General features: G+C 52.5%; 1 protein-coding gene across 1 annotated transcript in view; it reads left to right on the top strand.

Annotated features, from left to right (window-relative positions):
• Nucleotides 1–343: 343 nt before the first annotated feature.
• The window catches only part of PRRX2 (paired related homeobox 2), a 24,814-nt gene continuing 11,511 nt past the window's right edge, over nucleotides 344–13,646 (top strand). Inside the window, exons 1-3 of the mRNA XM_011931440.1 lie at nucleotides 344–422; nucleotides 1,177–1,200; nucleotides 6,275–6,279. Of these exons, the coding sequence (XP_011786830.1) occupies nucleotides 344–422; nucleotides 1,177–1,200; nucleotides 6,275–6,279 (108 nt within the window). The remainder of the gene's footprint in view (nucleotides 423–1,176; nucleotides 1,201–6,274; nucleotides 6,280–13,646) is intronic.

The following is a 13,646-nucleotide window of genomic DNA, read 5'->3' as shown; positions in this document are numbered from 1 at the left end:
CGCCGGCCCCAGCACCCCCCGGATTTCGGACCGACCCCAGACCTGCGCGTGCGGAGGGGAGACCCCTGCCCAGCAAGCCAGCGCTCCGCCCAGATGGGAAAGCCACCCACGAGACGGGTGGGGTCCGCCTCGCCCCTCGGTCCTGTCCCCGGGGAGGGAAAGATGGCTTCTCAGAAACCTGCCCCCCTGCTAGCGCCCCTGCTGTCTCCACCCCACAAAGGGCTGGGGACGCTTCCCCGCCCCCCGAAGTTTGTTTTCCTAAGTTTGTGCGTAAGATTTTTCAAAGTTCTGAGTCAGAGCTTCCCCTAAGATGAGGCCTTTGGGGCATGCGAGAAACGCCAAAATGTGGGTGGGGGAGGGGAGCGTGGGGGTTGGAGGGTTTTTAAGTGCCGGGATTCGGAAGGGGGCTTTTCACCCACTGGGTGAGTACAAGGGCTTTATTGAGGCCGGTCCCAGCTCCGCACCAAGTCTGCCTCAACTCCGTGGTGGTCCCTGGCCCTGGCTGCTGTCAGCACCGACCCTTCCGGTCCCCAGGCAGCCTCGGGGGTGCACTGCCTCTCCGGACCAGCCCCTTCAGCTCTCTGGGCCCCCTCCCAGGGCCTATAAAGTGAGCAGTGGAGCTGGGAGCTCCCAGCAGGGGAGCTTAGAAAAAAGGGTGGTTGGATGGGGAGGGGGCACTTAGGTTCTGCCTCCATGGTTCTCCACCAAAAGGAAGCGTAGGACCAGGCAGTGGTGCTGCCAGGCTGGGCTGGGCCAGGCCAACGCAGTCTGGCTGCAGAGAAGAGGGCCTGCCCAGGGCTTGGGACTTAGCAGTTCCCCGAGTTCGCCCTGGTATGCAGCCCTTCCTCATGCTTGGGAGGAGAGTGTTTGGTAAAACACACGTGGCAAGAGCGGGTTTTTCCCGCCACGCCTGCTTTCCTTGTTCCGGAAAAGGGCAGCTGGGATGCTGGGTGGTGGTGGTGGGAGGGGTGTCAGCCATGCACATCAACGCAGAGACTGATCCCTGCTAGGCGCGTGTGGGCAGAGGTTGAGACAACCCAGACTGGGCAGCCAAGTCTTTGGCCTTTTGTCAGAACCGGGTGGACGCCCCCTCACGTCACTACCATCCCATCTGAGGCCCCATGGGCCCACTTCACAGGGAAGCAGGCCCAGAGAGGAGCGGTCACTGGCTCAAAGTCACAGAGCTGGGATGTGGAGAAGGTAGGATGTCCACCCTGCCTGCTGGACTCCAGAAATGAAACCCTGGGCTTGGGACCAAATCTTATGGCGTCTGGGGGCTCAGGAAGCAAGGTGGTTCGTCCCTAAACTCTAGGAAGTAGAGGGAGGACGCTGGCCCAGCTGGAGGGCCATCGGGAGAGCCTGACTGTCCCTTCCCTCCCAGGGCGTGCTGGAGGCCCCTCCCCACAGGAAGGCCGCTGTGTCTGTTCCTCTATGAGCACCAGCAAAGCCAGGCTGAAGCCTCTCCCTGTGGGAGGTGAGTTCCCTAGCCCATGCTCTGGCCTGTCCATTTCAAAAAGCCATCAATAGGCCGGGCGCAGTGGCTCACGCCCGTCATCCCAGAACTTGGAGGCCGAGGTGGGCGGATCACTTGAGGTCAGGGGTTCTAGACCAGCCTGGCCAACATGATGAAATCTCGTCTAAAATATACACACACAAAATTAGTTGGGCGTGGTGGTGCGCGCCTGTAATCCCAGTTGCTTGGGAGGCTGAGGTAGGAGAAACACTTGAACCCAGGAGGCGGAGGTTGCAGTGAGCCCAGATCACGCACGCCACTGCACTCTAGCCTGGGCAACAGGGCAAGACTCTGTCTCAAAACAAATATACAAACAAAAATGTGTGTGTGTGTGTGTGTGTCTATAGTGTGTATGTACATATATACATCAGTATATTCGTTTCTGCAGATAGGAGGGTCCAGAAGTGAGAAGGCTTGTAATGGTGTACAATGCATACAGACTTTCAGGTGTTTGGGCAAGCAGATAATTGAGATTATGTTCCCATCAGGAGCCAGAATCCATTCATTCATTCATTCACTTACATATTCATTCAGTACTTATTGAGGACCTGCTATGCATCCGCCCAGAATAAAAAAAATCCAGTGTGTGACTGTGCCATGGGTTTCTGCCTGGTCCAGCCCAGCTTTCTGGGAAGCATCCTTGAAGGATGAACTATTTCCTTGGGCACCTTCAGGGCAGCCTCTGCTCTGTGTGTGTCAGTGTGAGCTTTGGGGAGGAAGTGTCCCAGGGAGCAGAGAACTTGGTCTCTGAGGCACCGACAGCAGCTGTTCAGCAGAGAGACCTCAGCATGCCAGGCATACGGTTGCTTCTGCCTCTCAGCATCGCAAGTCTCCGCTAGATGGTTACAAACTGAAGTCTAGAGAGGTTAAGTCAATTGCCCCAAGGCTGCACAGCCAATACATGGCAAGTGTGGGATGGGATCGCAAACGCATCTAACTCCAGATAAATATACTAATGGCTAACGTGATTTAGCACTTACTGTGTGCCATGCGCTGCTTTAGGAACCTTATATATATATTCATTCATTTAATTTTCACAACAACCCTGGGAGGAAGATCTTATTATCCCCATTTTCTAAATGGGACAACTGAAGCACGGAGAGGTTGTAACTTCCTCAGGGTCACACAGCAGTGAAGATGGGATTTGAACTTGGGCAGCCTGCCGCCAGAATCCAGCTCGTCCTCACTGCAGTGCTGTATCTTTTTTTTTTGGTTTGTTATTGTTGGCTTTTTTTTTTTTTTTTTTTTAAGATGGAGCCTTACTCTGTCGCCCAGGCTGGAGTGCAGTGGCGCAATCTCGGCTCTCCACCTCCCAGGTTCAAGTGATTCTCCAGCCTCAGCCTCCCGAGTAGCTGGGATTACAGGCACACACCACCAAGCCTGGGTAATTTTTGTATTTTTAGTAGTTGCGGGGTTTCACCATGTTGGCCAGGCTGGTCTTGAACTCCTGACCTCAAGTGGTCTGCCTACCTCAGCCTCCCAAAGTGCTGGGATTACAGAGAATTGAGATTATGTTCCCATAATCTCAGAGCCACTACACCTGGCCAGTATTGTTGTTTTGAGACAGGGTCTCAAGCTGTCACCTAGGCTGGAGTGTAGTGGCACAATTGTGGCTCACTGTGACCTCCACCTCCCAGGCTCAAGTGATCCTCCCACTTCAGCCTCCTGAGTAGCTGGGACTACAGGTGCGTGCCACCATGCCTGGCTAATTTTGTATTTTTTGTAAAAAGATGGGGGTTTTGCCATGTTGTCCAGGCTGGTCCCAAACTCCTGTCCTGAAGCGATCCACCTGCCTCAGCCTCCCCAAAGTGCTGGGATTACAGGCATGAGCCACAGTGCTTAGGTGTGTCACCTTGTATTCTTTTGTGGACTGGCCTGTTCTCACCAACTTGGTGGCAAGAAGGTTCCTTCTGGAGAGGAGAGCACTGTTAGAAGAACATCTGTGAAGTATTTGGGGTCTTGAAATCCAGCGGAAGGACAAAGAAATGAGACTTTTTCACAGTGTTTACAATAGAGGAAAATCGCAGGAGACCTAAATATCCCACAAGAGGGGAAGGGCTGGTGAGGCCGTTTTGGCCTCCCCACTAGGGGAAGTGATGCAGCCACTCACGCTGACGTGAGGAAGAAGATGGGAAATAGAGCAGAGGATTTAGGATGGGGCTTGAGGGACCATGGTTCACTGTGTGTCGCTCACAGCGGAAAGCACTCTATCTGCACCATCACATTGACTTTGCTCCATAAAATGGTGAGGTCATGGCAGTCACCAACACGATAGCTGATGTTACTTGACCACTGACTGGGTACCAGGTGTTGTCGAAGCACTTTAATATCACTGTTCCCACTTATAGTGGGGACCCTGAGCCTCACAGAGCTTACAGAACTGGCATGGAAAGCCAGAACTGGAATGCAGCTATTTCCAGGAAAGTGGGATATGGTTGGGCAGGTTGTCCACTGCATAACTGCAGAGGACACCAGTCACACTGGAGTCTGTGGGAATGGCACTCCTGAAGTTGTGCAGTGCACAACCTGTGCAACCATATGCAGCATGCCTGGGTGAGTCTGATCACAATCCTAGGCTCTTAATCCATGCCCCATCCAAAACAGAAAATAATATTCATGCACACTGTAGATGGGTTCATGTGATAGCTAGATACATGTGGACATGCAACAAAAAGTATGCAAAGAATTAAACAGATATGCTGGTGTCATGGGATTTATAGGAGATTTTTTTCCTTTCAAATGTCCTTAGGCCAGGTGAGGTGGCTCACGCCTGTAGTCCCAGCACTTTGGGAGGCCAAGGTGGACGGATCACTTGAGGTCAGGAGTTCGAGACCAGCCAGGCCAACATGGTGAAACCCCATCCGTACTAAAAATACAAAAAAATCAGCCAGGCCTGGTGACGGGTGCCTGTAATCCCAGCTACTCAGGAGGCTGAGGCAGGAGAATCACTTGAACCTGGGAGGCAGAGGCTGCCGTGAGTCAAGATCGCACCACTGCACTCCAGCCTGGGCGACAGAGTGAAACTCCGTCTCAAAACTTTCTAGAACTCTCTGTAATGATGGAAATGTTTCCTATCTGTGCTGTCCAATGTGGCGGCCGCTGGCCATGTGTGGATATTAAGCCCTTGAAATGTGGCCTGTTCAACTGAGGAATGGAATTTGTATTTTTATTTCATTTTAATCCATGAGAATTTCATTGAGATGGCCACATGCAGCTCGTTGCTTCCATGTTGGATGGTACAGAGCTAGAGTGTGGATTGGTGTCTTTCATTCTGAGCCATGTCATTCCCAGATGTCTGCTCTGAAGCTTGTGGTTCCTAAACTTGCGGGTAAGGGAGTGTCTACTGCAGATTCCCAGCTGGACCCTTGGGACGGGAATGTCCGTCTTTAACAAATTTCCCGGGGAATTCCCAGGCAAATTGTCAGTGGACTCCCCTTTAAGAAATGCAAAAGATCTGGCGCCAACGTCTCCACGTGGCAAAGTGTGGCAAGGGGGGCAGGTCAGCTCCCAGAGCTGTGGCTGAAGGCGCCGGAACAGCTGCCCTCAGAGGTTAGCATGGTGGTCTTCAGGAAGAGAGTCCTGTATGCTGCCCCTCAGAGTGTAAGCACAGCATATCATGGGGACCACAGGGAGATGGACTAGGACCCACTGTAATGGAGAATTTTCTAGAGCCAGGGTTGGCTGTTGTGCAACGATGTGATTGGAAACATGTTGGAGATGTCGAAGATGGCCCTGTGCCCAGACTCTGAGCGTGCACCCCACTGGTGAGGCTCTCCTGGGCAGGGCACAGCAGCTGGTGGGTACCCGGTGGAGGCTGAGACAGCAGGGGAGCCAGGTGGTTGGGTGTGGGCTGAGCATTCCGACTTGTTCAGGTAGAGAGGCGTGGCCAATTAAGCCACAGAAGTCTGAACGGTCTCTGTGCCTGGCCACCAGCACTCGCCCTGGCTTCCCTGCAGGTCCTGGCTGCAGACTTTGAGCAGCCCAGGAGCTCTTAAATGGGGAAGAGCTCATCTCCCACACGGGACCCTTAGCAGCAACTTCGCCTGGTCTGGAAATGGTTAACTTTTCCAAGGGCAGCTTTCATCCAGATACCAGCCACTTTGAGGACAGTCTGGACGTAAATCGCCCCGATCACTGGCAGTGTGACCTGGGTTCCGTACTTTACCTCTCTGAATCTCATTGCCCCTGACTGTGAACAGGGCTTAATAACAGCGCTCTCCGCATTGTAGGAGGCAGGGCTCCATAACCCAGTGCCAGGCGCATAATAAAGTGGGGTAAATGGAAACCAAAAAAGAAAAAAAATTAAGGGTGTGGAAGAAGAAGTCCTTCTCGCCTCACCACAGTCCCACGCTGCGGTGAGGGGCGCGGCAGAAACACTCAGGACGCCCTTGGAGCTTCGCCGAGCGAGGCTCAGACTCACATTTTCCAGCACTGCCCGGAACTCACAAATGGGTCATAGAAACCTCCAGCGATGTTTAAAGTTGGGCCTCTCTGGGAGCGCAGCACTGCCCAGAGCCAGGGTCACGGCAGGTCCCATCAGCCTCTCAGGCACTGCCCTTGTCTGGGCTGCTCTCCATGAAGGGCTGGCCAGGGGACCCCAAGATGGGGCAGAAGGGCAGGTTCTTCCAGGGCAGAGAGAACTCTTCCATGGAGCTGGTGCTTTAGGGTGGGGTCTGTGGACAGGATTCAAAGTGTGTGAACCACCTCTCTCCACAACATTGCATGCAAACTTTTCTGCACGCCTGTGTTTTTCTAGGGAAGGGTTTGTAGAGTTCCTCAGAGTTCTCAAGGGGGGTTCATGATTAAAATGGGGAAGAACCACCAGGCCAGGCCTAGCCTTCATGTGGGACAAATAATAGTGGGGTTAGCTGTCATTTCTGGAGCACCACGTTGAGCATGTCCTTGGGAGAGCCCTGGGCCGTGCCATCCTCGCTGCGCCACCTGAGAGGGAGGGAGAGATACTGTTTTGTCCTAATACAAATGGTGAAACCAAGAATGCAAGAGGAGACACCTCTTGTCTGAGGAAACACGGGGCAATTTTTCTCATTCTCAGATGCTCAGGGGAGGCAGGAGTTTGCTGTCTGGGTGGGCTGCTGGTAGCCCCTGTAACCCAGTTGCTAGGTTGGGAATATTCTCTCCTGCATCCTCCCAGGAAACCCGGGAACAGAGATGGGAGCAGGAAGGAAGGGCATGTGTAGGCATCACATCTCAGCGGTCAGATCTTGGGGACCTACTGCCTTGCTGTGAGCGCATGGCCGAGTCACTGTTCCTCCAGGCCTCAATTTTCCTATCAGCAAAATGAGGGGCCTTGACAGATGATCTCTAAGATCCCTTCAGACCCTGAGTCCTTGAGAGGACAAGAATGACAAGTTTGAGACCGCAGAGCTGTTTGCAGCTTTGTTGCAAAACCAAGCCACACGAAATCTTTGTGCCCAGGCCTCAGCCCTCACCCCAGGTTCCCAACTGGCTCCAGGCTTTGGGAGGCCCAGGAGCTCTTAAATGGGAGAGAAAAACCCACCTTGGGCCCTGAGCAGAAAACTTCATCGTGGTCTGGAAACAGTTAACGAGGGCAGCTTTCCTCCCGATACCAGCCCCTTATTAAAATGTAGGCTTTACAATAAACCTGGCATTTGGCCATCAACCTTAGATTAAAACCAGACAGAACAGACATGAACCCCTCTCTTAGACCAAATCGCGAGCAGAGGGCTGCTCCCCTTCCTTCTGGGTGACTCCGTGCCTCCCACCCACCCCGCACCCCATTCCAGCAGGAGCCCCCACTCTCTGGAGCTTGGTTTTGGGGTCTCAGGAGTGGAGGAGAGACCAAGCTGGACTTAGGACCCCTGGCTCCTAGTGCAGAGGGAGGTAGTCAGGCACCAAAACTCAGGGACTGAGGGATATGAGGGGAGGCTCCTGTTAGGGCCATGCTGGGGAGCCAGGGCCTCAGAGCCGCTTGGCTGCATCTGGCCTTAGCCCCCCTGACCCTTTGATTGCCTGTGAACAGGAGGCAAATGGAGTACACTGGTTCGATCCCGGCCCACAGCAACCTCCGTCTTCCGGGTTCAAGTGATTCTCCTGCCTCAGCTTCCCAAGTATGGGATTACAGGCAGGTGCCACCACATCTGGCTATTTTTTGTATTTTTAGTAGAGACAGGGTTTCACCATGTTGGCCAGGCTGGTCTTGAACTCCTGACCTCAGGTGATCTGCCCGCTTCGGCTTCCCAAAGTGCTGAGATTACAAGTGCAAGCCACTGTGCCTGGCCCTGAAGACCCCTTTTCTCAAGGCTCCTGGGCTCAGAAGAACTTTTGGCCTCACCTGTCCCCAACTCTGGCTCCCCCCTACCGTGAGCCTGCTGCTGTGACAGAGCCACATGGGGACATTCTGTGCCAGAGCCACTCCTGGCTGGGCGCGGTGGCTCATGCCTGTAATCCCAGCATTTTGGGAGGCTGAGGCAGGTGGATCACCTGAGGTCAGGAGTTCAAGAGCCACTCCTGTTGGCTCTGTCACTGAGGGTTCCCCAAAGACCCTAACCCAGAGGTCCTGGTCTCTTGGGGCCTCCCTGGCACCCCAGCCCACCTCACTCCTCACCCCTGTTACTCCACTACCTGTGGCACCCCCAGAGACTAAGGAGATATCCTTTGTTTGCCATTCTGTCCAATCTCAATGCTTCTCTCAAGCCCCCCTCCTTTTTCTGTGTGTTCTTAGGAATGATTTTATTTCATGCATTTCACATACTGTACAATCACCCATTTAAAGTGCACAGTCCAGGGCCGGATGCAGTGGCTCACATCTGTAATCCCAGCACTTTGGGAGGCCAAGGCGGGCAGATCATTTGAGGTCAGGAGTTCAAGACCAGCCTGGCCAACATGGTAAAACCCTATCTCTACTAAAAATACAAAAATTAGCCGGGTGTGGTGGCATGTGCGTGTAATCCCAGCTACTTGGGAGGCTGAGGCAGGAGAATCGCTTGAACCTGGGAGGCGGAGGCTGCAGTGAGCTGAGATCGCGCCACTGCACTCCAGCCTGGGCAACAGGCTTTTTTAGAGCGAAACTCCATCTAAAAAAAAAAAAAAAAATTAACTGAGCATGGTGGCGCATGCCTGTAGTTCCAGCTACTGGGGAGGCTGAAGTGGTAGGATCACTTGAGCTTAGGAGTTCAAGACTGCAGTGAGCCATGATTGCAACACTGCATTCCAACCTGATGCAGAGCAAGACCCTCTCAAAAAGTAAAATTTAATTAAAAAGATAAAATATGCAGTCCAGTGATTTTTTAGTATATTCAGTTGTACAACCACCATCACAGTCGATGTTAAAACATTTTCACACCCCCAAAAGAAGCCCTGCACTCTTTAGCTGTTGCTCTCCAGCATCCTCACTGCCATCCTCCCAGCTCCAGCAACTGCCAGTCTACTTCCCATCTCTGTGGATTTGCCTATTCTGGACATTTCATATAAAAGAAATCATGCACTAGGGCTTGGCGCAGTGGCTCAAGTCTATAATCCCAGCACTTTGGGAGGCGCAGGCGGGCGGATTACTTGAGGTCAAGAGTTCGAGATTAGCCTGGCCAACATGGTGAAACCCCATCTCTACTAAAAATACAAAAATTAATCAGGCATGGTGGTGGGCACCTCTAATCTCAGCTAATGGGGAGGCTGAGGCAGAAGAATGGCTTGAACCCAGGAGGCAGAGGTTGCAGTGAGCTGAGATGGCGCCACTGCACTCCAGCCTGGGGGACATAGTGAGTGAGATTCTGTCTCAAATAAATAAATAAATAAAAGAAATCATGCACCATATATTCCCTTCTGGCTGGCTTCTTTGATTTAGCATCATGTTTTCAAGGTTAATCCACAGTTACCCTCTCTAAGTGTTTCATTTATTTTTATTGCTGAATACTATTTTTATTTTTGATGCTGAATACTATTCCGTTGTATGAATGGACCACATTTTATTTATTCATTCACCCGTTGAGGGACATGTGGGTTGCTTTCACTTTTTGGCTATAATAAATAATGCTGCTATGGCTGGGCGCGGTGGCTCACGCATGTAATCCCAGTACTTTGGGAGGCCAAGGCTGGTAGGTCACCTGAGGTCAGAAGTTCAAGACCAGCCTGGCCAACATGACGAAACCCCATCTCTACTAAAAATACAAAAATTACCCTGGTACGGTGGTATGCGCCTGTAGTCCCAGCTAGCAGGGAGGCTAAGGCAGGAGAATTGTTTGAACGTGGGAGGAGGAGGTTGCAGTGAGCCGAGATTGTGCCACTGCACTCCAGCACGGGTGACAGAAGGAGACTATGTCTCAAAAAAAAAAAAAAAAAAAAATGCCGCTATGGACATGTCATTGTGTACAGGTTTTTGTGTGGACACGTTTCATTTCTCCTGCGTCTGTACCTAAGAGTAGAATTGCTGAGGCAGATGGTAAGTCTGTGTTTCACCTTGTGAGCATGTCCCAGACTGTTTTCCACAGCAGCTGTACCTTGCATTCCCACCAGCGGTGTATGAGGGTTCCAGTTTCTCCACTTCCTGGCCAACATTTGGTGTTATCAGGCCATCTGCCCTGGCTCTGCCTACTGGAGGCTCGCTCTGTTGCCCAGGCTGGAGTGCAGTGGTGTGATCTCGGCTCACTGCAACCTCTTCCTCCCAGGTTCAAGCCATTCTCCTGCCTCAGCCTCCCAAGTAACTGGGATTTCAGGAGCCTGCCACCATGCCTGGCTAATTTTTGTATTTTTAGTTGAGACAGAGTTTCACCATGTTGGTCAGGCTGGTCTCGAACTCCTGACCTCAAGCAATCCACCTGCCTCGGCCTCCCAAAGTGCTGGGCTTACAGGCCTGAGCCGCCATGTGCGGCTGTTGTCTTGTCTTTTGGTTCTAACCATCCTAGTGGGTGTGAAGTCTATCTCATCATGGTTTTGATTTGCACTTCCCTGCTGGCTGATGATCTTGAGCATCTTTGTGCCTATTGGTCATTTGTGTATTTGCTTTAGAGAAATGTCTATTCAAATCCTTCACTCATTTTAAAATGGGGTTATTTGTCTTTTTATGGAGCTGTAAGGGTTCTTTATATTTTCTAAACGTAAGTCCCTTACCAAATATGTAATGTGTAAATAACCTTTCTATTCTGTGGGTTGTCTTTTCAGTTTCTTAATGGTTATAAAAGTTACAAAACTGTTTAACTTTCATGAAGTTCCATTTATCTTTTTTGCTTTAGTTGCTTGTGTTTTTGGTGTCACATCTAACAGCCATCGTCTGGCCCTTTTGAAGATACAGGGACCTGGCTTTGGAAGTTGAGATTTCAGATCCTTTTCTGGAGTGAGCCGCTCCGTCATTTACATAGTCATTCATTCAGAAATATTTTTGAAACCAAACTTCTTGCCTGGTCCTGGGGATACAGCACTGACAAGGAAAACCCAGTCCTTACCTGTCTTGATCTTGGAGTCAAATGTGGGATAGACAGGCATGAAGCAGATAACCAAAACATGTCATTTCTCTGTTTTAGTTAATTACAGATGTGCAGGAGAGGGAGAAGGCCTAGGAGTCCGTAACAAGGAGACCTGCGCTTGTCTGGGAGCCGGGAAGGCCTCTCAGGGCATGTAGGCTGAAATCTAGGGCCGGGTCAGCTTTAGCCAGTGCAGTTGGGACGGGGGAAGGGTGCCTTAGCTAAAGGGAACAGCAGATACCAAGGCCCAGAGGTGGGAAGGTGCTTGTGCTCCCTGCCGGGGGCAGCTCCTGCTGGGTCACTGGCCCCTCCACTACGGTTTCTTGCGGGTCTGGTGGCCCCATGGAAATGTGTGCATGTCATGGATTTAGGGGTGAGGCTCCCGATCCCAGAGAGACCCAGATACCCCACAACTGTCTCCAAGCAAGACTCTGCTGAGGTTTGTGGGGGACATGAGGGAACCTCCTCTAGACTCCTCCAAACTCCAGGGTCATTCTGAGCCTGCGGAGGCCACACTAGCCACCATTCTTGCAGCCACACTGGCCACCGGCCCCCAGGGCTGGGAGCAGGTCAGAGCACAGCAGTCCCAGGTGGGGTGGCCCATGCCTCTTGCTCTTGTGTGCTGTGCAGAGACCTGGGGAAGCCATAGGATGGGGCCCCCTGGGGACCTGTCCTCGGGCCCCACTGCGGCTTCCATCATCACCTTCCTTCCCGGGATGTGTTTCTCCTTCTCCAGGCTGGTAGCTATAAAAATGTGTCAGCGTCACGGGTTTTTGTTCAAAATTAATGAGGTGAAACATTCTTAAAAGTGTGGCAGGGCAGTGGCTGGTGGTGGCTGGCCTCCCCCAGCCCCTTCCTCACTCGGAGGACGTGTCCTCGCCAGGCCTCCATGGCTCCAAGGGAGGAACATAGACCCCTGCACAGGAGGGCGGGCTCTGCAGGCTCAGCTGGCCCTTCCCATGCCTCCTCCTTCACTCAACACTCAACACTCAACGCAGATTGATGAGAGGTTCCCTGTGCCGGCCCCTGTGATGCATTCCAAGGAGACAGAAAACAGTAAGTCCCAGCCCCTAGTGGACCGATGACCCCGCACTTACCCTACAGTGTGACAGAGTTACAATGGGAGAGGCACAGGGCTTTCTGGGAGCTGTGGGTCCAGGATGGCTTCTGGGAGGAGGAAGCATCTCTGCTGAGACCTGAAAGTGAGCAACAGACGGAGGAGACGTTGCCAGCTCAGGCAGGGGTCCATGGTGAGAGGGCGTGGTGTGTGTGATGCGAGCAGTGACCCCAAAGAGGCAGGGACCTGGAACAGTGGCTCTGCAGCCCTGAGGCCACCTGCCCTGGCTCTGCCTACTGGAGTGGCCTAGATGACCCCATCCAGCAGTGGTCCATTGAGGTGAAGATGGACCTGTGCCTTGTAACTCGCACTAGAGGACCTGAGACCCTCCTTTGTGCCTTACCCCTGGTCCCTGAATTTCTGGGGCTGAGGCCAGCTTGGCCTGATTGAAAGCCAGCTTGGCCGGGTGCAGTGGCTCACACTTGTAATCCCAGCACTTTGGGAAACCGGGGTGGGTGGACCACAAGGTCAAGAGAACGAGACCATCCTGGCCAACATGGTGAAACCCCATCTCTACTAAAAATACAAACAGCTGAGCATGGTGATGGACACCTGTAGTCCCAACTACTCGAGAGCTGAGGCAGGAGAATCGCTTGAACCTGGGAGGCTGCAGTGAGCAGAGATTGTGCCACTGCACTCCAGCCTGGCAACAGAGCGACACTCCATCTCAAAAAACAAAAAAAACGAAAGTCAGCTCTTGGGCCCCTTGGTCGGGGTGCTGGCTGGGGCAGGGCTGTACTCCTGGGATTGGAATAGCCTAGAAGCCCCAGCATCCTTCTCCATAAGGCCCCAGGGACCATGTTTCTTCTCTATCCTCCCTTCTTCTCTTCCTTCTTTTCTGTCTTCAAATGTTGTTGAGCCCTCTCTGTGCCCAGCCTGACTGTGGCCCAGCCTCAAAGGACTTGGGGCTAGGCCTGCACGTGTCTCTAATCCTCACTGCCCTGCTGCCTGCATGCCTGAAGCCGTGTGCTGCAGCTCCAAGAATGTTTCTGTTGCCTTCAGCCTCCCTCCTTTTGGTTGTTCCATATACCCTTAAGCCACCAGGGAGACCCCCCCAGAATCCCAGCACCGTGAGGATCTTGGGCAGGGGGACTCTTGGGGCTGGCTGTCCATGCCGAGGTGACTCAGACAGCAGTGCAGGGAAGTGGCTAAGATGCTGGACTATGTGCTGGTCTCTGTCTGGCCTTTCCTGGCCATGTGGCATCAGCATGTTATTTAACTCTGTGTGCCTCCTACGTAAAATTGAACTAGGGGCCAGCTGTGTCGGATTGTTTTGAGGGTTAAATGAGGTAGCTCCTGTTACTCCCATTTTTTCAGGTGAGATTCTGTCTCCCTTTTTTTTTCCTTTTTTTTTTTTTGGAGACAGTCTTGCTTCATTGCCCAGGCAGGAGTGCAGTGACAAGATCTCGGCTCACTGCAACCTCTGCCTCCCGGGTTAAAGGAATTCTCATGCCCCAGCCTCCCGAGTAGCTGGGATTGCAGGCATCCACCACCAAGCCTGGGTAATTTTTGTATTTTTAGTAGTTGCGAGGTTTCACCATGTTGGCCAGGCTGGTCTTGAACTCCTGACCTCAAGTGGTCT

The sequence above is a fragment of the Colobus angolensis genome, unplaced genomic scaffold (genome assembly GCF_000951035.1).
Source record: "Colobus angolensis palliatus isolate OR3802 unplaced genomic scaffold, Cang.pa_1.0 Scaffold9, whole genome shotgun sequence".
NCBI lineage: Eukaryota > Metazoa > Chordata > Mammalia > Primates > Cercopithecidae > Colobus > Colobus angolensis.
The sequence above is the reverse complement of the archived record's forward strand: the minus strand, read 5'-3'. Positions and strand labels throughout refer to the sequence as shown.